Source organism: Hyaena hyaena, unplaced genomic scaffold, assembly GCF_003009895.1.
Source record: "Hyaena hyaena isolate Hyena2069 unplaced genomic scaffold, ASM300989v1 scaffold_147, whole genome shotgun sequence".
NCBI lineage: Eukaryota > Metazoa > Chordata > Mammalia > Carnivora > Hyaenidae > Hyaena > Hyaena hyaena.
The window spans coordinates 1,754,244-1,780,606 of NW_024080779.1; the positions used below are offsets into that span (position 1 = coordinate 1,754,244).

General features: G+C 42.7%; 1 protein-coding gene across 3 annotated transcripts in view; it reads left to right on the forward strand.

The window, feature by feature from the left end:
* TENM1 (teneurin transmembrane protein 1) overlaps positions 1-26,363 on the forward strand; it is a 560,608-nt gene that overhangs the window by 529,279 nt on the left and 4,966 nt on the right. For all 3 annotated transcript variants that reach the window (XM_039238819.1, XM_039238821.1, XM_039238820.1), the window contains 5 exons: positions 609-844; positions 15,386-15,682; positions 21,625-22,012; positions 22,847-24,067; positions 24,886-25,028. In XM_039238819.1, the coding sequence (XP_039094750.1) occupies positions 609-844; positions 15,386-15,682; positions 21,625-22,012; positions 22,847-24,067; positions 24,886-25,028 (2,285 nt within the window). The remainder of the gene's footprint in view (positions 1-608; positions 845-15,385; positions 15,683-21,624; positions 22,013-22,846; positions 24,068-24,885; positions 25,029-26,363) is intronic.

Below are 26,363 nucleotides of genomic sequence, written 5' to 3' on the forward strand. Positions count from 1 at the left end.
GAGGGTTGCGTTTGGAGGGAACGTCTTGGAAGCTAAAGGGACATGGACGCCGAGACGTCATTTTCCCTCTGCCCAGTCATTAAGGACTGATTCTGTTGTTAGGTTGTGGGGCCAGACGCACAAGTGTCCAGAGTTCAGGTTCCCTCTGAAAGGACCGGTCGCAACCTCTGTCGGTGTTGCCATCTTGCTGGGTAAGGCAGCCTGTCTGGTCAGTCCGTGTCGCCAGGCGACAAGGAGGCGGAGTTGAACTTCGTCTTCTCCTTCTAGCTCCCAGCATATCAAACTGAGGAGGCCAGCCCGCCAGGTCTGAGATGGATTTTGTGAGGGAATTCTTTAAAACTGAAAAAGAAAAAGCCAAAAACAGCCTGCGGTATTAGGCAGGAATCTTTTATCCAAGAAACAAGACACTCCAGCTCTGAAAATAACGAGACCCAAATGGACAGAGAGCGTATCTGCCTGTCAGAGGGGTTGCCTAGCCCAGAAGGCGGTTAGGTCCACTGCGACCCACCTGCTCATCCTTCCCCAGACTTGCCTCCTGAAGCTACACTTGTCTCTTCTCTGCCTCCTGTGCTTCCCTTCCTCTTCCTCCTTTGCTCCTCTGTCTACAGAAAATACCCAGAGCACCTATCGAGTGAGTCCGGACGGCTCTCTGCGTGTCACCTTCGCCAGCGGGATGGAGATCAGCCTCAGCTCTGAGCCCCACATCTTGGCCGGGGCGGTCAACCCCACCCTGGGCAAATGCAACATCTCCCTGCCTGGAGAGCACAACGCAAACCTTATCGAGTGGCGGCAGCGCAAGGAGCAAAGCAAAGGCAACGTTTCCGCGTTCGAAAGGAGACTGAGGGTAAGGCTTGACCCCACGCATGACACGCAACTTGGGTTTTATGTTGCAAAACTGCAGAGCCGCCCTGATCTGAAGTCCCACTGCGACAAAGCTTTTCTAGGTGACTGACTAGCGTATATGAAACACTAATTCGGAGAGAGGGTGCTAATGGCTGATAATGGTTCAGGATTCTTAAATGAACATTCTAATAGGCGCATTCTTTGTCATTAGCCAGCTAAAGTGCTCTAATAGTAGCAATTTCAGGCACCAAGAAAGTCTGGGTGGGAGAAATGTGTTTAGTAGGGAGGCCCTCCAGAATCCCTCCCAGCATGCCCGGGAGATGTTTATCAGGCTCCCTACACTGACCCAGCTCCCTGCCCCGGGGGTAGTTTATACTTTGTGCGGAAGGACCCGGCAGGCAGCCACACTAGGGCAGGAGACACACGGCCACATCTGGACAAAGGCAGATGCAAAGGAAGAATAGGTGAGTGATATCATCGCCGTGAAGACACTCTCAAGGGCCAGAGGGGTAATGGACTAGCGCCCATATGGGCCTAGCGGTGCTCAGAGAGAGTTGTCCGGAGGCCATTGAAGGTGGGGGTTTTCATGTCCTTACCGGGCACGGTTCACTGCAGTTAAGCAGAAATCTCTGCCAAACCTGCCTTTCTGCAGCACCGCACAGCCTACGAACACCACAGCACTCTGCCTGCCTGTCCCTTCTTAATGTTAGAATGATGTGACCAACTTTCCAAATATAGTAACATTCAATATCAGCCCCAGAGCAACTGTCAGCCGGAGGGAAACAATCAGTCACAATTGAGGCCAGGATACCTGGGATGCTTGCGCTTTCTTCACTCACAGCACAAATCCGTTCCCGGTGAAAATGTGGTAACCTTCAGGCTATGGAAAAACAACGCCAAACAACCACCCAATTCCAGTACGAAGCAGTCAAGCCAGTCCGAAGGCGTGATATGAACAAAATAATACACAACGGCACTCACTTTTTCAGTCACTTCTGTTAGTGACACGTAGGCACAGGCTTCAGTGCTTTTGTAATGCCACTATAGCTGTCTACACGCACAAGTCAATTTGTATGTTTTGATTCAACCCCCAATCTCCAACAGAACATTTACTGCCGCTATGGCGCTGAACTGAGAAATAAAACCAGTCCATAGAGTCACGCCTCTCTGTGTGGGAGGCAGTGAGGGTTTCGGTCGGAATTCTAGAAATGAGATCTCCTGGGTTGAGCCATTAATGGGGAAGTTAGATGACCTGGCTTAAGAAATGTCTTGATTTTCTTCACCTGTGGAATGAAAATATATTCGAGAAAAGAACTATCTACATATGGCTTATCAACCTCATGGACTCCCCACAGAATAACTGTATCGCATAAATAATTTCGTGCCTCCCCCGGTTTATCTCCTCAAGAAAACATTATGAACCATATCATGTACTATGTGACTTTGGATTTTCCCATTCCTTAGGAAAGCCCATCCTATACTATGTGACTTTGGGATTTTCCTCTTTCTAGGATAAGCCACCATTTTCTCCCCTCCATCTGCACAGATAATGGAGAGACCATATACACTGTAACTTACACCTCATATCCCACATTGTTCTTAATGTTGAAAAGTCATAAAACATTTGGGGCATCTGGGGGCTCTTTAGTGTTAAGGAGTGGAGTGTTATTTAGTTAACACTATAATTGACCCATTTCCCTTCCTGTGATACAGTTGAGCAGATTTGTGGAACTGCTTATAAGGGCAACAAATTCAGGACCTTCTCCTCTGTGTGACTTCTAGGGTACTTCCTGAGGTCCTGTGACACAATGGAGCCCCTTAGCAGCTGGGTGGTGTCACCATGCATGTCCCGAGAAACCTAACAGCAATCCTTTACATATGTTTCATGCCCTAAAGTTAACAGAAGGCTTTCGTAGCCAAGATTTTATTTGATCGCCACAACCATCAATTGTTGTTATTCCCAATTTACAGATAAGGAGACTAAGGCCCAGAGAGGTTAAGTGATTTGCCCAAAGTCAAACAGCTATTAAGGATCAGAGCCAGCACTAAAATGTGGGTCTTCACCGAGTGCAGCGCTCTTTCCACTTCATCATGCTGTACTGCCTTGTTCCTTAAAATAATTAATCTATAAATCATTGCCCCACTCAGTGGAACCACCTTGGCAGGGCCTGACTCCTCATTTCAATGCTGACAAAAAGAGACAAATAATCGACTCTAATGTACTGGCAAGTGTGGGTGGTACACGACAATTGGCCGGCCTCCAGGCCGGGGGGCTGGGGTGGGTGGTGAAAGAGGCAAGGGAAGGGAAGCCGTTCCACTGGCTAATTGTTACCTTCTCTCCCCATCCTGGTGCGTTTTTGTTTATACTGCTGCCTTGGTTTCCCCCAGATTAGGCAAATCTGATTTAATGGAATATATACGCTCTCTTAACATAGGTATGAATCCAATTTTGACAACGCACATTCTCTTTCGCTGCTGAGTTTATTATTTCAGAGATGGTGCCCCTTCACTTCTGGTAGCTTTTCAAGGGGCAAGCTGATGGCACGAGCCAGAACGTTTTCTCTTCCCGGGCCAGATATGCAGGGACCCATTTGTAAGCATACATGTAAAGAACAAGCTTTTCCGATGCCCTCAAGGGCCTCGAGGCCTTAAACTGAATCATTTTTTTAAATTCATTTATTTAAAGTCAAGTGAATTAACATACAGAGTAGTATTGGTTTCAGAAGTAGAACCCAGTGACTCATCATTTATATAGGACACCCAGCGCTCGTCCCAGCCGGTGCCCTCCTTCCCACCCACCCCCCACCAGCAACCCACAGTTTGTTCTTTGTCATTAGAGCCTCTTACGGTTTGCCTCCCTCTCTGTTTTTATCTTATTTGTCCTTCCCTTCCCCATGTTCATCTGTTGAATTCCTCAAGTTCCACATATGAGTGAAATCATACGATACCTGTCTTTCTCTGGCTGACTTATTTCCCTTAGCACGATACGCTGAGATTCCATCCATGCTGTGGTGAATGGCAAGCTTTCATTCTTTTTGATTGCCACATAATATTCCATTATATGAATATACCTCATCTTCTTTACCCGTTCATCTAACCGGAATCATGTATTTCTCCTGGTGGAGCAGCCGTTCCAGAGCGAGGGCAAGTGGGGGTGCCAGAGCTCTGGAGACACAATATGTCATCCAACATAGAAACTCCTGCTGTACTGTGGGAAATAGGACTCCTCTTCGAAAAACCACACGAAGGTGTGGTTGTAATTTGTAAACGTGCTTAGGCAACACGTCCGAAAACACTACTTGTTCAGGCACAAAATGACAGGTTCATATAAAGGCCCATTTGGTAACATGATGGACATTCCAAAAAGCTACCTATTATGTCCACCCTAGACCTTCTAGCTCAAAGAAAAAGCAGACAAGGATAGACTTCTCTTGGAGATAACGTAACAGGGGTTGCTCTTCTCCAGTGATTGGTGGGCTTTTTTTTCATACAAAGTCAGGGTCCCCTCAAGGTGAGCAAGGCCGACTGTCGGGAAATATGATACCCAGCTCACCCTGGCCAGGCAAGGGCTTTGTTACCTCTGGGCTATACTGCACCAACTCCATTTAGTGACATAAGTCACATTAACATCCTGAAATTTCCTTTAAAAATCCATCCCCCCCCCCCCAACAACCTGAGTTGTGTTTGAATCATCTTCCTTGCAAAGCACTTTTACATCCCGTCCATGTATCTTATCTGCTGCATCAGCCTGTCCCCATAAATACATTTCCCTGGACAATGGAGAAGTTAGAGTGCAGAGAACAATGGAAGCAGTTGTAAAAGAATCGGACATTTGCCCACAGCGAACCAGGCTGGGAACTTCACCCAGACTGCACCTCGCCACATGCCTGGATACTAACGCCATTATGGGAGATTATGCCATCACTGGCTCCCAGAGCTCCTCACAAGATTTCGCAGACTGAGATGTGAGGTTACAGCAAAACCCCAGCACTACAGCCTCCTTTATGAAAAGGGGGAAAAAAAGCCCAGGAAGCTTAGCACTTCAAACCAAAGTCATAAAATCAAGATGATTATGTGTTTACAAGCAAAATGAAGCAAAGACTAATCTAAAACCCTCACAATTGCAACATGTGAATGTTCATACGTAATCTGAGCTCTGAAAAGGGGAAACAAGCCCAGATGCAACACAGGGTCCCAGGCTGACAAATGATGGGGAATTTGGGAAGCAGCCAAGAGGGTTCCAGCATCTCCCTCCCTTCTCAGAAAATGCCTTTGCTGACAGGGCACTCCACTACAGGCTGCTCAGAGTTGGAGTTCACGTTTGCTTCACGCTGTTTTAACTTCCTTCTCCCCAGGTTTGCTGGAGGGATTCGTTTGGTGAAAATTCAGATAAGGAGCCTGCTTGCAGATAGGTTCCTCTATTTTCGAAATATATCTGTCTCTTTCAGTCCCGAGTGACAGTGCGTCTACCCCTAAGGAGTCACCTGGAGACAGGAGCTTTCAGGCATCCAGGCAACCGGGCCGAGTTGGGTTTTGGGGGGCCAGGGGATTTTGGGGGCCTTCCAAGCATAGAAGCTACTATATTTGTTAATCTCGAGTCAACTCCACTAAGAGAACTTGAAAGAAAGTATCATTTCACATACTATTCTGCATGCATATAAGCATTAATGATTTGGTATGAAAAATTGCCATCGTCTGTTGTATGCTTACACAAATAGCTTCACCAACAGGAAGGCATTTAAACTAGAGCAAATTAGGGGCGCCTGGGTGGCTTAGTCGGTTAAGCATCCAACTTTCGCCTCAGGTCATGATCTCGCGGTTCGTGGGTTCGAGCCCCGCGTCGGGCTCTGTGCTGACTGCCAGCTCAGAGCCTGGAGCCTGTTTCAGAGTCTGTGACTCCCTCTCTCTCTGACCCTCCCCTGCTCATGCTCTCTCTCTCTCTCCTAGAAATAAATAAAACATTTTTAAAAAAATAAACTAGAGCAAATTAATATAATGCACAAAGCATCTAACTTCAATGATATGGCAGAAGTCAGGTGAGCAGAATGAATAAGATTTTGAGGAAGAACTGGTATGCCCATAATATTGCACCCTTTTTCCCAGCTATGAAATGAGGGATATGGGCTGTGCAGTCTCTATCATTAGTGACATTATCACAATTGATCATAATTACAGCAGCTAACATCCACTGAGGTCTTACTATATGTATTGCTATATGTTAATTCACTTAGTACTCATGACACTATCAGGTGGGGTCTATTATTATCATTCCCATTTTACAGATTAAGAAACAGGCACAGTGAGGTCACACATAGATAGTAAGTGGCAATACCAGGATTTGAACCCAGACGGGTCAACTCAACAGCCCACATCCCAAGATCTCTACTAGCACTAAGACTCTGTGGGCTGGCGAAGTAAGAAGAGGATCTTGTGAGTAAAAAAAAAATAAAGAAAAGAGATAAATGGAAACTCCAGATGGAATAGTAGCAGCTGATGCTAACACAAAATACAAGCCCTGTTCGTTTCTAGGCAAATCTATGAAATGAAAGCAAGCCTAAGTACGGTTTTGATGGTCAGCCTCGCAATTATCAATAACAAATAAAATCTGCAGCATTGTCGCCATTGATTTCTAAAAATCAAGTACTAATTAACTTAAAACCAGTGAGTGCAGAGTAGCATGTCCTAATTTAAAACCTGTGACTTTTCTATCCATTCTCATCCATTCATAGAAATTAAACGCAGTGCATCTCCCAAACTGTGATGTGATTACTTGGCCCATGTCCCTTATTCACCTTCCGACTTTTTCAGCAAAGATTAACAGGTTAGTTCAGTCGCATTGTGAGCTGAAATGCTAGACAGCATCCTTGAAAATTCAGCCTTCTCTTCCCTGGAGAAGAAAGGAAATCAATTGCCATAATCATAGCTTAGAGTTCAACACATTTTTGTGTGTTTTATATGTATGGAATATATATATATTCCGTTGAGCCATAGCAAGTTGCCCTTTTTGTAGGCCAAAAACAGTCAAATATCAACAAGCTGCCTATAGGTCAACTTAATATATCTTTATCCTGCTAATTGAATGAGTCTTGAGTCGGAAGGGTTGAAAAGACTTTCACTTAAGCAATTAAAACATAAATTCCTAGGAAGGAGGAAGAAAGTCTCTGAGTAAAGGCAAAGGACACTTTTCTTTGGAGCTTCTGCCTGTACCTACCCTTTCAAGCACTTTGATCTCTGCTGGAAACACAATCCATGGCTCCCTGGGGCACTTACTGCCCTCTTTCCCTTCTGGTCCAAGTAGGAACAAAAAGCAAGCCCTTCTCCTTATTTCTCCTTAGCAAAGCTGAAAGAAATGTAAGGGCAACCAGAGGATGAACGAAAGCATAGATACTTCTTCCCCTATGGGAAATATTTACCAAGTCCAGCTTTCTTACCTCAACATACAACTCATCACTTGCCAAACTCAGAGGTCCCGTTCAATGCACAACCTGTCCAAAGAGGCCTTCCTTTGAAACTGGGGCCATTACCAAATTTCAACCCTTTCTTTGCCCTCTCTTTTCCAACCCAAGAATTGGTGTAGACTGGAGGAAGAGTATGCTGGGGAGAAAAACAATCTCCTTCCACTCTTCTAAGTTCTTTGGCTGGTGTAATAATTAAACAGGCATCGGGGCGCCTGGGTGGCTTAGTCGGTTAAACGTCCGACTTTCGCTTAGGTCAGGATCTCGCGGTTCGTGGGTTCGAGCCCCGCGTCGGGCTCTGTGCTGACTGCCAGCACAGAGCCTGGAGCCTGTTTCAGAGTCTGTGACTCCCTCTCTCTCTGACCCTCCCCTGCTCACGCTCTCTCTCTCTCTCTCTCTCTCTCTCTCTCCTAGAAATAAATTTAAAAAAACATTAAAAAAATAATTAAACAGGTATAAAAACAGATGAGTAGGAGGAAAACAGACATAAGTTTAATGACATGTATACCTCCTGTGTACATGACAGACCCAGGAAAATTGAGTAGATCTCCAAGTAGCTGAAGCCAATACCTTAAGTAACATCTCCAGCTATAGACAAAAGATGCTGGAGATGAGGACTCAGTTATGGGAGGTTGCCAGGAAAACAACAATAAACAAGGGTGTGGTTTATGTAGTTTTAAATCCTCACCTTCTCCATTGCTAAGAGTTTCTAGATGTATAGTCATTCCCCACTTTCTGATACAGGGAGACACCCTTACAAATGGAAATTCCCCTTAAAGATGCAAATAGACAACTTCACAGTTTTTTAAGAGCATCGCTTCCTGTGTCTGTTTCTTAAACATAATCAGCCCAAAATAATCCTTATGCCAAAGAGGCATATTTTGTGGTGGAAAATTCTGCTCCCATGCAGAATTTTTGTATTATTTATTATTTTATGCATTATTTATTATCTCTTATTTCATTATTTATTTCCCATGGAAATAAAGATGGATGGTCCACACTTAGGTCAAAGGCGATTATTGTCTTTCAGGCAAACTAGCGTTTGTATGAACGTGGAACTTTCCCAGCTTTGCTCATGACCCCACCGGTCATTGGCAATCAGCTTAAGTTTGGATTCCTGCCAAAATCGCCGGAGCATATAAGCTCTCCACGATGACAGTGGGAGAGCCCACCCGGAAAAGCATACTCCTTCCCAGCCTCCCCACACTTAGTTTCCACAGGAGACTCAGGGGAACTCTGTGGCACCTTCTAGTCCTTCATCCCCTTTCACCTCTAGCTGAATTTTACATTACCTTCTCTTTTGGGTTCCTGGACCCAATTCCAGTGTGGAAGGTGGAGTCAACTGACACCAACAAGCAATTCTTGGGACACCAGCTGGCTGTTCTACAAGTCAATTTAATTCTGACACTATCTACCAAGAGGTAACATCAGATTCCACAGGTTAAGGATTCAGTCTTACAAAACTGCCCCCTGCCCACTACTTAGATGCCAGTCAGTCGCCAAATCCAAGTTGTTACCGGTGCTTTTGATGGACTGGCTATAAACCAGAGGTTCCCACAACCCTTTCCTTGGGCTCAATTAATTTGCTAGAGCAGCTCACAGAACTTAGAAACATTTGACTTACTAGATCACCAGTTTATTATCAAGGGCAGAACTCAGGAAGAGCTGCATGGAAGAGATGCAGAGGGCAGGGTAGGGGACAAAGGTGTGGAGCTTCTGTACTTGTTCACCAGCCCAGAAGCTGGCACACCTGTTCTTTGGGTTTGTTTGTTTTGAGAGAGGAAGAGAGAGAGAGAGAGTGAGCATGAGCAGGAGAGAGGGGCAGAGGGAGAGAGAGAGAATCTTAAGCAGGCTCCACACTCAGCACAGAGCCCCACATGGAACCCAATCCCATGACCCCGGGATCATGACCTGAAATTAAATCCAGAGTCAGACGCTCAACCAACTGAGCCACCCAAGCATCCCTCCTTGGAGTTTTTACGGAGACGTCATTATTTAGGAAAGATTGATTAAGTCATTGTCTATTGGCAATTGATTCAACCTCCAGCCACTCCCCTGTTCTCCAGAGGTTTGGAGGGAGGTAGTCAAAGTACCAACCCTCTAAGCAGAGGGTTGGTGTCCCTGGCAACCAGCCCGCATTCTTAGGTTACCCAAGGGCCTTCCAAAAGTCACTTCATTAACACAACAAAACTCAGCTTTACCACTCTTCCCAGAGGCCATTCCAAGGGTTTTAGGAGCTTTGTGCCAGGAACTGGGGGGAAGACCAAATATATATTTCTTAACAAATCACAGTATCACACCTGCCAAACCTTTGAAACTGGTTTTCTGGCAGCATCCGAATATCAGAGCACATTATCCAGAAGAAGAGAAGCATGGTTGCCGATGTATTGACAGGCAGAGAAAGAACACTGGGCCATCTTCCTCTGCTTTGTACCACTTACCAGTGGTTCTTGCTTGTGTAACGGTAATGACTTTATTAAGAAATGTGTTCTTGAGTAGTAAACTTAATTTTTATCAGACAAATAAAACCACAAATTTAGTTGAACTGGAAATCACTTGTTACTTTGGCTCTTTAACTATCATTATAACATAAATTGTAACAGTTACAACCGTCTCTGGGAGTACATGGATATTTTACAGCTATTGTAAATGAGCGGTATTACAGTTGGAGATATGTGGCTATAAAACCACAGGAAAGGTAGTTGAAGAAAGAACACCTGGTTCCGTGTAGATTTCCAAGCCCTGTGTATCCAAAGACAGAAAATATCTGCTTCACTATCACCTTTTAGGGAATAACAGCGGGTTACTATATATTTATGCACTACGGCACTGCGCACATTGGCTACAGATGGTTTAAAGAGTCATGATTCCCAATCTGTGTGTGGCTCTATTCCCTGAATTAAACCTACCCCTGAGACGGGCAGCACTTCCTCTCAAATAATTTAAGTATATCATCTCTCGTCTTCTGGGTAGAATTCATGGCGTGGAACATTTGATAGGTCCTATTTTTTTGTTTGTTTGTTATTTGTTTGTTTGCAGAAGCTCAAAATGATGGGCAAATATTATTAGCCCCGGCTGGCTGATGAAGAAACTAAACCAAAAGAGATGTTTTAAAGCAAAATGCCACACCTCAGTAGTAAAAGGACAAACCTCACGAGTAGACAGTTCGTAGAAGACATACACGTGGCCAATAAACATTAAAAAAAGGCTCAACCTCACTACTTAATCAAATAAATGCAAATTTAAACCACAGTAACATATCATTTTCCCACTGTCATCCTGAGAAAAGTTAACAAGGCTAACACTTTACGATGGTAAGGATGGAATAAGATGGGCCTCCCCCGACAACTACTAAAGGGGAATATAAATTTGTAGAAGTTTTGGGTGCTATGATGTAATAACTCATGTTGCATCAGAAGTCTTTTTTTTTTCCTTTAATTGTTTTTATTTATTTTTGAGAGAGGAAGAGAGACAGAGCACTGAGTCTGTGCTGGGCACAGGGAGGGGTTTGAAGAAGTTATTTTGAAAACCAAAGTGATCAAGGGAAGACTGGACTTAGAGAATGTTGGCTTTGCAGTTGTAGGGGCGGGAAATTTTTCCCTTCTTCCTCTCTAGATCCTTTGGTTGGTCTAATAAAATTCATGTAAGACAGATTAGTAAGAGAAAAACCAATTTAATTTTGCACTTAGAAGCCCCACAAAAACCCAAGAGGCTCGAAGACAGTCAGGCAATATGAAGCTTCTAGGCCATCCAGAACTAAGGAATGAGAGAGGGGCCTGGGGCTCTAGCGGGGAGGAGGGTAATTCACAGGATGAGGAAGAGAATAAGAGCAGATGTTTAGTAATTAGATGTTTGTCCTGCCATACAGATAGGTCATTCCGATAAAAAGTAATCTCGGGTAATAGCTCTCTTCCTGAACCAGGCCCCCTATCTAACTGAATTCTTGTAGGTAGTTAAGGAAGAGGTCAAAGTTTTTCTTGAACCTGCTAGGGCTTCACTGACTTCAGCTCAAAATGATACACGTGCCAAAGTGGCACATTTTGGGTGGCATATTCTCCTCCCTCTCACAGTTATCTGGCCACTAAGGTAAAAACTGACTTACACGTGGAATCTTAAAAACGCCTGAACTCAGATTCAGAGAATAAATCGGTGGTTGTGGGGCAGGGGGTGGGGGACAGGAAGGGAAATGGATGCAGGTGATCAAAAGTACAAACTTCTTGGGGCGCCCGGGTGGCTTAGTCGGTTAAGCGTCCGACTTTCGCTCAGGTCATGATCTCGCGGTTCGTGGGTTCGAGCCCCGCGTCGGGCTCTGTGCTGACTGCCAGCTCAGAGCCTGGAGCCTGTTTCAGAGTCTGTGACTCCCTCTCTCTCTGACCCTCCCCTGCTCATGCTCTCTCTCTCTCTCCTAGAAATAAATAAAACATTTTTAAAAAAATAAACTAGAGCAAATTAATATAATGCACAAAGCATCTAACTTCAATGATATGGCAGAAGTCAGGTGAGCAGAATGAATAAGATTTTGAGGAAGAACTGGTATGCCCATAATATTGCACCCTTTTTCCCAGCTATGAAATGAGGGATATGGGCTGTGCAGTCTCTATCATTAGTGACATTATCACAATTGATCATAATTACAGCAGCTAACATCCACTGAGGTCTTACTATATGTATTGCTATATGTTAATTCACTTAGTACTCATGACACTATCAGGTGGGGTCTATTATTATCATTCCCATTTTACAGATTAAGAAACAGGCACAGTGAGGTCACACATAGATAGTAAGTGGCAATACCAGGATTTGAACCCAGACGGGTCAACTCAACAGCCCACATCCCAAGATCTCTACTAGCACTAAGACTCTGTGGGCTGGCGAAGTAAGAAGAGGATCTTGTGAGTAAAAAAAAAATAAAGAAAAGAGATAAATGGAAACTCCAGATGGAATAGTAGCAGCTGATGCTAACACAAAATACAAGCCCTGTTCGTTTCTAGGCAAATCTATGAAATGAAAGCAAGCCTAAGTACGGTTTTGATGGTCAGCCTCGCAATTATCAATAACAAATAAAATCTGCAGCATTGTCGCCATTGATTTCTAAAAATCAAGTACTAATTAACTTAAAACCAGTGAGTGCAGAGTAGCATGTCCTAATTTAAAACCTGTGACTTTTCTATCCATTCTCATCCATTCATAGAAATTAAACGCAGTGCATCTCCCAAACTGTGATGTGATTACTTGGCCCATGTCCCTTATTCACCTTCCGACTTTTTCAGCAAAGATTAACAGGTTAGTTCAGTCGCATTGTGAGCTGAAATGCTAGACAGCATCCTTGAAAATTCAGCCTTCTCTTCCCTGGAGAAGAAAGGAAATCAATTGCCATAATCATAGCTTAGAGTTCAACACATTTTTGTGTGTTTTATATGTATGGAATATATATATATTCCGTTGAGCCATAGCAAGTTGCCCTTTTTGTAGGCCAAAAACAGTCAAATATCAACAAGCTGCCTATAGGTCAACTTAATATATCTTTATCCTGCTAATTGAATGAGTCTTGAGTCGGAAGGGTTGAAAAGACTTTCACTTAAGCAATTAAAACATAAATTCCTAGGAAGGAGGAAGAAAGTCTCTGAGTAAAGGCAAAGGACACTTTTCTTTGGAGCTTCTGCCTGTACCTACCCTTTCAAGCACTTTGATCTCTGCTGGAAACACAATCCATGGCTCCCTGGGGCACTTACTGCCCTCTTTCCCTTCTGGTCCAAGTAGGAACAAAAAGCAAGCCCTTCTCCTTATTTCTCCTTAGCAAAGCTGAAAGAAATGTAAGGGCAACCAGAGGATGAACGAAAGCATAGATACTTCTTCCCCTATGGGAAATATTTACCAAGTCCAGCTTTCTTACCTCAACATACAACTCATCACTTGCCAAACTCAGAGGTCCCGTTCAATGCACAACCTGTCCAAAGAGGCCTTCCTTTGAAACTGGGGCCATTACCAAATTTCAACCCTTTCTTTGCCCTCTCTTTTCCAACCCAAGAATTGGTGTAGACTGGAGGAAGAGTATGCTGGGGAGAAAAACAATCTCCTTCCACTCTTCTAAGTTCTTTGGCTGGTGTAATAATTAAACAGGCATCGGGGCGCCTGGGTGGCTTAGTCGGTTAAACGTCCGACTTTCGCTTAGGTCAGGATCTCGCGGTTCGTGGGTTCGAGCCCCGCGTCGGGCTCTGTGCTGACTGCCAGCACAGAGCCTGGAGCCTGTTTCAGAGTCTGTGACTCCCTCTCTCTCTGACCCTCCCNTCGGGCTCTGTGCTGACTGCCAGCTCAGAGCCTGGAGCCTGTTTCAGAGTCTGTGACTCCCTCTCTCTCTGACCCTCCCCTGCTCACGCTGTCTCTCTCTCTCCTAGAAATAAATAAAAAACATTTAAAAAATTAAAAAAAAAAAGTAACAAACTTCTTGTTATAAATAAGTCCTGGGGATGTCATGTACAACACAGTGACTACAGTTAATAAGACTGTATCATACATTTGAAAGCGACTGAGAGAGTAGATCTTAAAAGTTCTCGTCACAAGAAAGAAACCACGTAACTATGTGTGGAGATGGGTGCAAGTGAGACTTATTGTGGTGATCATTTCACAATATATACAAGTATTGAGTCATTGTGTTGTACACCTGAAACTAATATAATGTTATATGTCAATTGTATCTCAAAAAACAAAAGTGAATAATTTTAAATAAGAACTTTTTAAAAATCTCATTCTGACCTGAGATTTGAAAATTGGACTCTTGAGACCTGTAGGCCTGTAGAGGTTTCACGAATGGGTTTCCTTGAGAGTTCATTTAAAACATTCCTGTACGTGTGTGTGCATTTTTCTGGGGGCACACTACATAGCTTTCAGGTATTTAAAGGGAACCTTGACCACAAAAGCTAAAAATGAACATAAAGTTTAGCTGAGTAGTGAGTGAATCAGCTTAGTTCAACCATGATTAACGTAGTCAAGCCCTATTGTAGGTTTGTCTCTTCGTCATTAGCCAGGCATTTAACATTCTGTTCCAGATCACACTGCAATTCCTAAAGATCTATTTTTTTTTATTTCTGAGAGAGAGAGAGAGACAGCATGAGCACAGGAGGGTCAGAGAGAGGGGGAGATACAGACTCTGAAACAGGCTCCAGGCTCTGAGCTAGCTGTCAGCACAGAGCCCGACATGGGGCTGGAACCCACGAACCGTGAGATCATGACCTGAGCCGAAGTCGGACGCTTAACCGACTGAGCCACCCAGGCACCCCAGCAATTCCTACAGATATAAATCTAGCACACCAAACTACAATCACCTTGGAATCTGACACACGGGCCCATTCAAAAGCCTAACCTAAATGAGAAAAGTAATCATTATATTTTTAAAATAACAATTACGAAGTAATAGTTTTACATTTCACCAGGTACCTGTATATGTAGTCTTATTTAAGTCCTAGCCCAACTCTGTGGTATGAAGTGGTGATATCACTCCCATTTCACAGAAAAAAAAAAAAAAAAACTAAGCCCCTGATAGCAGGAATGACTTTGTACACAGACAAGCAGCTAATTACATGGCTGATCATGGCTGACCCACGGGACCACTGCCGTGGACACTTGTCAAAGTCTCTCCATTTTCATTTGAAGGACAGCAGAATTTGCCATGCTAAAATATGCCTTTTTGGCATAAAGGTTATTTTACTGATTCAAGAAACAGCAGATACAGGAGAAGCTCTGAAAACCGAGTAGAAGTTACCCTTTTGGAAGCAGCATTTGATGTCTGTAAGGGAAATCTCCATGGTACGGGCATCTCCCTCTCTGTACCATGAAGAGGAAGATGGCCCTAAATCTCTACAAACTCTTATCAGTGAAAAAGGTGAAGAATTAATCTGCATAAAAACCATAACCTGGGTTACTGAGCTCTGCCTGAAAACCTACCATAACTGGCCTTCCCTCCTCCCCATCCCCAGTGTCTTTGATCTTTAGCTCAAGGTGGATGTAAGGTGGTGGCTTCACGATTGTGAACGCACTTGATGAGAGGAACCAAAGCAGTGCGTAAACGTTATCTTATATCTGTTTTCTAGGCCCATAACCGAAACCTGCTCTCCATAGATTTTGATCATATAACTCGCACGGGAAAGATCTATGATGACCACCGGAAATTCACCCTTCGAATTCTTTACGATCAGACGGGACGACCTATTCTGTGGTCTCCTGTAAGCAGATACAATGAAGTGAACATCACATACTCACCTTCCGGACTGGTGACGTTTATTCAAAGAGGGACGTGGAATGAAAAAATGGAATATGACCAGAGTGGAAAAATAATTTCAAGAACTTGGGCTGATGGGAAAATTTGGAGCTATACCTACCTGGAAAAGGTAAGTATGTAAGGAAAAGGAACTAGTTCTGAGTTTCCTGGTGAGAATATTGCAAATGGCCCTAGTTACCGATCTTGGTGAAGAGATGCACAGGAGAAAACTCTGTTCTGGCTGTTCGTCTCTGTACAAGTAACAATAACAACAAAAGGAATGTTTAAAGAGATGCTGTTTTTCAGCTGAAAACTTTCCCCAACCCCACATTCTGCCGGGCACTCTTTCAGACTGAAGTCAGGATAATGGCTTAGCTTTCTCCTTATTTGAGCATATTTGCTACTGCTCTTGAAGAGGTATCTTCATTATTATGAAAGCTCATACTGAGGTAAAATAGGTGGAAAATTATAAAATTGTGTGTTAATGTATTTCAGCTCTGGAGAAGAGCCTCTTACACAGAGGATAAAGAACTCTGATTTTGTTAGGATAATCGGTGAAGGTTTAGGAGTATACATTTCGGGACTAATTTTCACAAGTAATCAGTCTGAGCAAATGGTGGCAGTGGGGCCTCATTGGTAATACTCCTTTGTGTACAGTGAATCTCCAACAGCACCCGTAATGGGAGCCCGGGGGCCTCCCGTCTGGCGGAAATAGACAAGGATTTTAATCCCACCACCGGAACCATTTATCAGACAGCCCCCACATGGCAAAATGGTTTCTGGCCAGATCAGCAGTAGAGAACAAAAAGAGAAATTGATTTCTATCCTCCATCTCAATTTCTGATGTCCTAAGATGGTGTCTTTTGTTTCCCAAATCTATCCATTCAACTGGATTCATCAGTCCTGAATTAATTTCTGGGAAAATTGAAAAATTCTTTTCCTTGAGGATTTAAGAGTAATCAGGGCAAGTTAACCCCTAAATGTTCTTACAGAAGTCATAGGAGCCCATAGCTCACATGAGAGAATTTCACTGTTCACCTCAAATAATGCCAAGCCTTTCGGATACACTCCCCAAAGTTTGGGAGGAAGAAAGTGTACCAGTGGTTATATGTCACTATAAAACTATAACTACCTCCCAGAAGCTAGAGAATTTGCCAAATTGGAAATGCCTAGGAGATAAAACAGAATTCCACTTTGGAGCCAGGGTAAAGAAGGGAGTCCTCTGCTTTATCCACCCCTTCTCTGCTGAAGAAATAGATCAGATCTACAATCTGTACTCTACACGGGGAACATCTGAATCTTACAGAGTAGCTCTTTCCTCTTAAATTTTGGAAACAATGATTTGGAAAATCCTATGGCTCATGTCCCACAAAGCGCTAAACTTGGTACAAAGTTAAATGAATCCCATTACATGGGAAATGCATGGAGTGATACCCTTCATATGAAAAAAAAAAGATGCCAGGGGCACCTGGGTGGCTCAGTCGGTTAAGCATCCAACTCTTGATCTCTGCTCAGGTCATGATCTCTCAGTTCGTGGGTTCGAGCCCCACATTGGGCTCTGCGCTGACAGTATGAAGCCTGCTTGGGATTCTGTCTCTCCTTGTCTCTGCCCCTCCCCTGCTTGTTCTCTCTCTCTCTCTCTCATTCTCTCTCTCTCATTCTCAAAAATAAATAAACTTATTATAAGCTTATTTGTTTTTTGAGGAATGAGGATGCGTTTGCACTGACCCTTCCACGGGTCATGCATGTGGCTAGTACCGTAGCCACCACTCCCTAGGAGTGTGCATGGGTTCGACTCCTAACCCCGACTTCATTAGCGCTGTGGTTTGCCAACTGAGCTCTAACTGCCTGTAGACAGTTGCATCTGAATCTCTAAGACTTTTCCGTTATGTTGTCCATATAGAAACAAAAAAAGCCTACTGAACACCTAATGTTTAGCCCTGCACGTAGCCTCTTTGACACCAAGGAACCAATTTTATTGTTTCTCTTTTCTGAATTAGCTGATGATTTCATCGAACGTTCCTCTGCAAAGAATAGTGAGGAAGAAACATCACTTAAGTTCTCTCTGCTACAGAAATTTAGTTGGCAATAACTCTTTAAAAACAAAACAAAACAAAAAAAGAACTCTATCCTGCAGTGGACAGAAAGACCTGACCGATGTATCACGTATCAAGAGATGCCCTGTGACTTCCAGAGACTAGTTTACTGACCAGCGAGACAAGCGCTATTCACTTGTGCCTTTTAGTGGACTTTTGTCCCTTTCTTGAGTTCACGTTTAATTTGCTCTCTAATTAAAGGTAGCTCCTGGCTTAAACAATCCTATTATAGAAAACTCAGAACGTGCAATACCCACAGTTTTGGAATCGTTCTTTACTTTCCAAAAATCATTTATCCTGAGATTATTAACATTATAATTACCATTAATAACAATGAATTCACTGAAGAGATGTGATTATTAAATGAAATAATTTAATATAAAGTGCCCAGCACATCTTCCGATAAAAGTTAGTTCCTTTCCATTTGCATTATAGCATTTCTTTTTAAGTCCAGAACAAACGCCGTGTACTTGCTGCTGCTGGTAGGTAAATTCAAACAAGGAAAAACAGAAGGAAGGAAAGGAAGAAGGAAAATGAAGGAAGGAAAAAAAAAAAAGAAGAAAATTAAAGCATTTTTGAGGTTGTGAGTCTAGAAAAAACAAAGAGGGGAGATGCATATTGAATTTTACCAAAATCCAATTTTCACATAGCTTTTCCAGTGAGATGATGAGGTTCTGTGTCTTCTTGTGCTCTTTTCCGTCCTCTCTTTGACATGGCCTTTGCGGGCACGTTCTTTCACTATGTGTGGGTTAGAGCAAAGACAAAGAGACAGGCTCCCATAGTATATTTTAAAGTAAGGTTTCTCAAGCTGAAAAACGTATGCCTCATTTTATACCTCCAAATCCATCCGGTGTTATCTCTGTAAATTTACTTTGATACCCCTATACCATCATATATTAAAAACAACAACAGATAGTTCACCTTAACGTGCAGAAATTTTGTCAAAATTCTGTGACTTCTGCTAGAGCAGGTGAAAGCTACATGTATCATTTTCCTGCACAATGGTCTCCAGCCATTAGGAGAAAAATAATTATTTGGGTAATAGCTGCGGTTGCTTAAAGGATCTCTTCTCTATTAAAAAAATCAATTATTGTTTCTTAAATTTTCTCTATGTGGTCATTAATTCTCTATCTTGATTTATGAGACTTCTCTGAGTTAATTATATTTTGAAGACTTGTGGAGCTAAAATTTTGTATTACAGTAAATGTAAATCTTGTGGTTCTAAAATCGTTCTTAAGGACTTCATTTTTAAATACATTTAAAAATATTTTATAATCATTTAATAAGATGCTTTAGCCTGATACATTTACACAAAATTGCCTCTTTGGGGCTGAAATTTTCAAAGGCTGCCTCCGGGGATGCAATGCGCTGTAGCTTGAGCTTCCAGGTGGCCCCACACTGCCATCTGGTGGTCATTCAAGTGCCTTAACTTTTCAAATTTCTACCATCTCTCCTTTCTAGTCTTGTTCAAATGAATATACGTGCTTGTTCTTTCTTTCTTCTTTACAATGCTTTCTTTTTGAGTCTCACAATCAATTAAAAAAAAATACAAAGTCTCCCACTCTGTTGTTTGGACTCCTAAAAAATGACCTTTTATCTGTTGTAGCAGCACTGTGGGCCCTGGATGGACTCATAGGCATTGTTTTTGAACACACTGATAATAATGCCCGCCCAAAGTGAAAAGGCAGCCAAGTGAGAGATAAATGGTATTCTGGCAACACCACAGTTACATTCACGAGATTTCTAATCGCGTCATCCGCATTCTTGCCCCTGGCAGAAAGCTTTAAAACAGACCAGGGAGCTTTTGAGAGAGCACAGCATCAGCACCAGCCTAGGAACGGGGTCAGGCAGTGGTTTACTGCAGCACAATGGCGATGTGCTATAAATGTTTGGCAAGGCACATACAGTGACTGGAAAAGGCACGGCCCCGGCAGGCTGGTACGAGATAACGCGTGGGAGCCATATGGTGATTGTCCCTGGCCCGCATCGCAGGTGACAGATGTCATTTGTTCATGGCAAACTGACAGAAGAGAGTGGAAAGGAGCTGAGAAATCAGACTTGGAGCATAGGGTAGTGCAAAGGCATCTTCCGCCAGCTCTCCCCAGGGTCTGTGGGTTCTGCCTCGGTCAAGGACGTGGTTTTCCCTTCACATCTTCATGCCCATACAGAAATGCCCAGTCTCCTGCCTCTGTTCAGTGGGGTTTTTGGAGCTGCACGTTGTCCACAGGTGATGAGGTGATGCTGGGGTTTCTGCACGCAGCTCTGTACCCGCAAGGCAGAGTACTTGGTGGGGAAAAACAGGATGAACAAAGGAGCAAATAACTGCTGACTTTCACTTCACAGTACTGACATGCGATTCCAAATCAATAATTCGCAGAAGGGCAGGGAGGATATGCAGTTTCAAGAAATACATTTAATATTAGAATCTAATTTCATGTTTCGAAGGTTTAAGTGTACATTATATGTGCTTATGCAATTCATATCCCGAAATATTGATGTAATTTATGTTTAGAAAATGAAAAGATACCTATTATTTACATGACACAAACTTTAGAAAATAAAGCTCAACTAAATCCTTTTGCTTGATCAGGAGAGGAAAAGCATCCTTAGAGTGTTACATGAGAATCTCCAGGGCTGAGCATTTTTTTTTTAATTTTCATTAAAAGATGAGATTGAAATGCTTTTCAGTTAGAAATAGGATTGAGTCCTCTGTAAAACAGTGCTCCTTTTATGTTTGTATTTAAAATTAAAATAAGGTAAAACCAATATCTCTGAAATACTTAATTACATGCGAGGCATTATACCTCAGCAAGTAACTGCTTCTGAAATACGGATCAGTGAAGGAAAAGGGTTGCATATCCAGATAATTCTTCACTTCTGATGGCATGTTCCCCTAATATAGTTTAAAATAGGAATTGCTTGTCAACTGCACTCAAATATTTTTAAAATGTCAACTACAGGGACTCCTGGCCGGTTCAGTCAGTAGAACTTGCAACTCTTGATCTCAGGGTTGTAAGTTCGAGACCCACGTTGGATGTAGAGATTACTTAAAAATAAATTTTTTTTAAAATGTCAACTGTACTCAAATAAAAAAGACAAATACAACATGAATTGCAAAGCAATAATAATAACATCTTATATACAACTTTTGAGGAAGACATTTATGACTATGTGAAGTCAATAAATACTTTTTGGTGACCATAACTCACTATGTGACGTGCTCTGCCTCCATTTACCTCCCTCCAATCCATCTCCACATGGATGCTTCACAAACAGTAACCTTTCTGAAATATTAACCTGGTTGCCTCTCCCAGCTCTGCAAACACCCCACCCTTCGCCTTGATTTCACTGGTTCCTGTGGCCAACATGTTTAACTCCAGCTTCTGTAACATGGCTTAGAAAGCCCAGCATGATCTGGACCCAGCCTACTTAACTGGTCTTGTCTCTTGCCATTCACCACCACCCGCCACTCCGGCACACCCATGCTCTGGCCACGCGAAATTGCTCTCCTTCTCTGCAAAACCATCTCTCTTATCCAGCCCCTCACAATGCTGGGCCCCTGTCAGGAGTACTCTCTCCCTATCCTGAGCCCACCAATTCCTTGGCTTCGCCTGGCCGAGCCCTGGTCATTCTTTAGGTCTCAACTCAGAAGTCACTTCCTCCCGGAAGCCTTTTCTCAACTCTTAAGTCTGGGTTAGTTATTCTTCCTCCACTAAGCACCCTTTCCTTCCTCTGTCATAACACATTTCATACTATATTGTAATTGCCTGGTTGCTTGTCTTCTTCCTCCATTAAACTGTAAGCTCTATGAGGATAGACACCATGATTGCCCACTACTATATCCACTAGGGTCCACCGCAGTGCCTGGCTCATAGTAAGTGCTTGATAAATCTGTGTTGAATGGATGAATGTGTTTCTTTATTCTCCTCAACTTAGGTGGTGCATAATATGCCCTCTTGCCTTTGTCTCGTTTCAGTCTGTGATGCTTCTCTTACATAGCCAGAGGCGTTACATCTTTGAGTATGACCAGTCAGACTGTCTGCTCTCGGTCACCATGCCTAGTATGGTGCGCCACAGCTTACAAACCATGCTTTCGGTGGGCTACTACCGGAACATCTACACCCCACCAGACAGCAGCACTTCTTTTCTCCAAGACTACAGTCGAGATGGCCGACTGCTACAGACCCTGCATCTGGGAACAGGGCGCAGAGTGTTATATAAGTATACCAAGCAAGCAAGGCTGTCCGAGATTCTCTATGATACCACTCAGGTCACATTAACCTATGAAGAGTCTTCTGGAGTGATTAAGACAATACACCTGATGCATGATGGCTTCATCTGCACAATCAGATATAGGCAAACAGGTTTGTTGTGAAAGGGTGGTAATGTGTACAGCCATTATCCGTATTTTCTTATGAAATGTTTGCTGGCCACAGTGTGAAATAGAATCATTAACCTGTAGACATTCAATCCAATACACGTTCCCTTTACTTGTAAATTACCTTCCTTTGAAAATTAAGAACCTATTATAGGCTGCGTGAAAGGTGATTTCTTGGGAAACCACCACACATTTCTTTGTCCCTGTCTCGGCTTTCAGAAAAGTTAAGATCAGAGAACCTAGTCTAACCGTGTGCTCATTCCTAACGCACCACCAAGTCGTCCCAAAGATGCAGCTGCAAGATTTGAGCCTCATTGAAACGAGCTCAAGCCCCACATGGCCTCTGCAAGCCTCAGCTGGTGGCAAAATATGTTCAAAACTCAGAACTTTTGAATATATTTCATCCCTTGAGCTTGTAAAATATCCAATTTCTGTTACTTTAACGCTGGACTCTGTGGAAATCTGACCTGCTGATTCTTAGCATGGGTTAAATGAATTAAAAGTATTGTTATCAGTGATTATAACAAGAAAGCATGTTTATAACATCAGTTTCATCACCTCAAGCTACTGGATGGGTTATTACTTACATAGGCCCTATAATTAAATTATTCTATAGCTATAACATACAGTATTTTTTTCATATTTAATGACCACAACTGTGGGAGCACATATCTATGAAGTGATACGCCCAGGCAGAGAGGTCAACCTCTAGTGTCTTATTTCCAATGTAAAAGCATCACTACTAAGGAAAATAACCTTTCTGATTGTTCAACATTACACATCTAGCTCTGGTCTCATTATTTTTGTTTTGATTCCTCAGGACCTCTTATTGGACGCCAGATCTTCAGATTCAGTGAAGAAGGCCTGGTGAATGCTCGGTTTGACTACAGCTACAACAACTTCCGCGTCACCAGCATGCAAGCTGTGATCAATGAAACCCCTTTGCCCATAGACCTCTACCGATATGTTGATGTTTCTGGTAGAACAGAGCAGTTTGGAAAATTCAGTGTAATTAATTACGATTTAAATCAGGTCATAACTACTACAGTGATGAAGCACACCAAGATCTTCAGCGCCAACGGACAAGTTATTGAAGTCCAATACGAAATCCTAAAGGCAATTGCCTACTGGATGACTATTCAGTATGATAATATGGGGCGCATGGTAATATGTGATATAAGAGTGGGAGTGGATGCCAACATAACAAGATACTTCTATGAATACGATGCTGATGGGCAACTGCAGACTGTTTCCGTCAATGACAAAACCCAGTGGCGTTATAGTTATGATCTGAATGGAAACATCAACCTCTTAAGCCATGGAAATAGTGCTCGTCTTACTCCTCTCCGATATGACCTCCGAGACCGCATCACCAGACTGGGAGAAATTCAGTATAAGATGGATGAAGATGGCTTTCTGAGGCAGAGGGGAAATGACATATTTGAATATAATTCTAACGGTCTGCTGCAGAAAGCCTATAATAAGGCTTCGGGCTGGACTGTGCAGTATTACTATGATGGGCTTGGGCGACGTGTCGCCAGTAAGTCCAGCCTAGGGCAGCACCTTCAGTTCTTTTATGCAGACCTTGCGAATCCCATAAGAGTTACTCATTTGTACAACCACACGAGCTCAGAGATCACATCCCTATATTACGATCTCCAAGGTCACCTCATTGCCATGGAGCTAAGCAGTGGTGAAGAATATTACGTAGCCTGTGATAATACTGGCACGCCACTGGCTGTGTTCAGCAGCCGAGGTCAGGTGATAAAAGAGATATTGTACACGCCTTATGGGGATATCTACCATGACACTTACCCTGACTTTCAGGTCATCATTGGTTTCCATGGAGGACTCTATGATTTGCTTACTAAATTAGTGCACCTGGGGCAAAGGGATTATGATGTTGTTGCTGGTAGGTGGACAACGCCTAATCATCACATATGGAAACAGTTGAACCTCCTTCCGAAGCCATTCAACCTCTACTCCTTTGAAAATAACTACCCAGTTGGCAAAATTCAAGATGTTGCAAAGTATACCACAGGTATAAAGCTTTACACTAAACTTGAAATAACTCGGTGGTGTTTATCAAATAATCTCAGTGCCTTTTGTAAATATGCTTCCTCTTCCTGCCAGTTTGCCCACAAGTTATTATGCAGCCACTCGCTTCCTTAGTTTTCTAGGGCGAGCAAAGCCATGCAGGTGGCATAGTACATGATGCTTGTGCATCCCAGTACATCTTTCCTTTCCTTTTATGCTTGCTGTTTGTAGTTTTCACTCTTTAAAGCTTAGACGAGTGATTTCATTTTAAAAATTCAGAATTATGTTCCATCAAATAAACTTAATATTCTGGTCTATGTGGCCTCAAGTGCCACCACCACATTAAGAGTTTCAATGCAGAGCACCTGGGAGGCTCAGTCAGTTGAGCATCTGACTCTTGGTTTTGGCTCAGATCACAATCTCACAGTTCGTGAGTTCGAGTCCCACATCAGGCTCTATGCTGACAATGTGGGATCTGCTTGGGATTCTCTCTCTCTCTCTCTGTCTCTCTCTCTCTCTGCCCCTCCCCTGCTCACTCTCTCTGTCTCTGTCTGAAAAAATAAACTTTAAAAAAATTTTATAAAAAAGAGTTTCAATGCTGTAAACCTAACCCATCTCTGTGATTCTCCATGAATCAAAAGGTTTCCCAGTAGAGAGTGGATCGTAGGCTTTAGAGCAGATGATAGAAGGGGGAGTTCTATCCCTAACTTCCCACTGGCTGAACATATTGAAGGCAAGGGAGACATCGTTCAAGCTTTTCCCCAAAGGTTGTAAAGCATGCACTTCAGCATTTGTTTTTCTTTTCTCTTCTGTCCCTCCCAGACATTGGAAGTTGGCTGGAGCTGTTTGGTTTCCAGCTACACAATGTTCTTCCTGGGTTCCCCAAACCCGAATTAGAAAATTTGGAGCTAACTTATGAGCTTCTACAGCTTCAGACAAAAACTCCAGAATGGGATCCCGGAAAGGTTAGTAAAATTTTTACCGTCTCTATTTATCTGAAGAAAAACAACAACAACAACAACAAAAAAAAAAAAACAGGGGCGCCTGGGTGGCTTAGTCGGTTAAGCATCCGACTTCAGCTCAGGTCATGATCTCACGGTTCGTGGGTTCGAGCCCCGCGTCGGGCTCTGTGCTGACTGCCAGCTCGGAGCCTGGAGNGCTCTGTGCTGACTGCCAGCTCGGAGCCTGGAGCCTGTTTCAGAGTCTGTGACTCCCTCTCTCTCTGACCCTCCCCTGCTCGCGCTGTCTCTCTCCTAGAAATAAATAAAACATTTAAAAAAAATTGTTAAAAAAAAAAAAAACAGAAGAGCATCCAACACCATGAGATGGCATTAACATATATTTCCTTACTTGTTTTTGAGTCATCTTGAATATTCACTAAGATGTCCACAATTAATGAGGAGGTAGAAAAAAACCTCCATGAGGAAAGGATCAGGGAATCAGAGCTTTTAGAAAAGGCAAGACCAGCATGGCACTTGGTGACTGCTAAAGTAGGCAAACAGGAGGAACTCAACTTTTAAAATTCTGCAACAGCCTCCCAAAGGCAATCGTGGATTCTGTATAGAGGAAACTGTTCACTGACATATGTAAAATCTTCAGATTTCCAACAGCAAAATCATTTAGGGTGTGGTGCGTTAAAAGCACGGGAAGAACAAAATTAAATTATTCTGACAAAGAAAAAGTAAATAAGATCAGTGAAGTAAAAGTAATAGAGTATAGGGATAAAGTCCCCGGGAAAACAGGAATGCCAGACTATTCACAGTTTAGCAGGTAATTTCATCAAGAGCATGAGGAACAAATGGAAGGAGGAAGTAACTTTTCTTTTCAATTGAAAGAAATAGAAGAGTGTCTCTTTGCAACAAAAAATCACCTCAGCAAAATAAAACTGAAATTTGGGTGGGAGGGCTTGAAATTTAAGTGTAAAAAATTATAAGGGAAAGGCGATTTTCAATGGGTACTATAGGCTTATCCCGAAATACATAATAATATGTAAAAGTAATTTTTGTAATTAAAAAGCCATTAAAAGTCCTTTTTGTAATTAAAAGCCCTTTAAAAATGTTAATCAAAATGTTGAAAATTGCTGAAGCTCTATTATGGCTACTTGGAGGTTCACTGTTCTCTTCTCTCTATTTCTTAGTATGTTTGAAAATATCCTTTCTATTTCCTTTGAAAATAGAAAGGGTTTTTTGTTTTTTTTTTTTAAGTCCACGTAAGAAGATCAGTGATCTTCTTGCTGCCTTGCTGTGGTTATTTATAAGGTCATAATCTGTTTCAAAGCAAGAATAATGCCTAAAGCCGTC